Genomic DNA, 270 nt, shown 5'->3' on the forward strand with positions numbered 1-270 from the left:
TAAATAATTTTGAAAAGATTTAGAGGGGAAAAAACACCATACAGACCTGAACTTGATAGGATTTAAGCTCGTTGGAGGTACGTAACTCATTTTTCAGAAAAACAAATTCAGAGAAACAATTGGCAGAATTTGAAAAGAAGAGAAAAAATGTACTTCGAAATTGTTCTTCTACTGGTGTACTGATGGCCCATCCATTGTTACGGCAGATAAAAATAACTGGGGCATCCATTACTGCAGCAAAGTTCAAACCAGCATGGAAATCACCCTGCA

At 36.7% G+C, this 270-nt stretch overlaps 1 protein-coding gene across 1 annotated transcript in view; it reads right to left on the bottom strand.

Annotated features, from left to right (window-relative positions):
• The window catches only part of LOC107458860 (2-oxoisovalerate dehydrogenase subunit alpha 2, mitochondrial), a gene marked incomplete in the record, with an annotated part of 9249 nt that overhangs the window by 1591 nt on the left and 7388 nt on the right, over positions 1-270 (bottom strand). Inside the window, 1 exon segment of the mRNA XM_016077069.3 lies at positions 154-265. Coding sequence (XP_015932555.1) covers positions 154-265 — 112 coding nt within the window.

This window comes from Arachis duranensis, chromosome 7, assembly GCF_000817695.3.
Source record: "Arachis duranensis cultivar V14167 chromosome 7, aradu.V14167.gnm2.J7QH, whole genome shotgun sequence".
In the NCBI taxonomy this organism is placed as follows: domain Eukaryota; kingdom Viridiplantae; phylum Streptophyta; class Magnoliopsida; order Fabales; family Fabaceae; genus Arachis; species Arachis duranensis.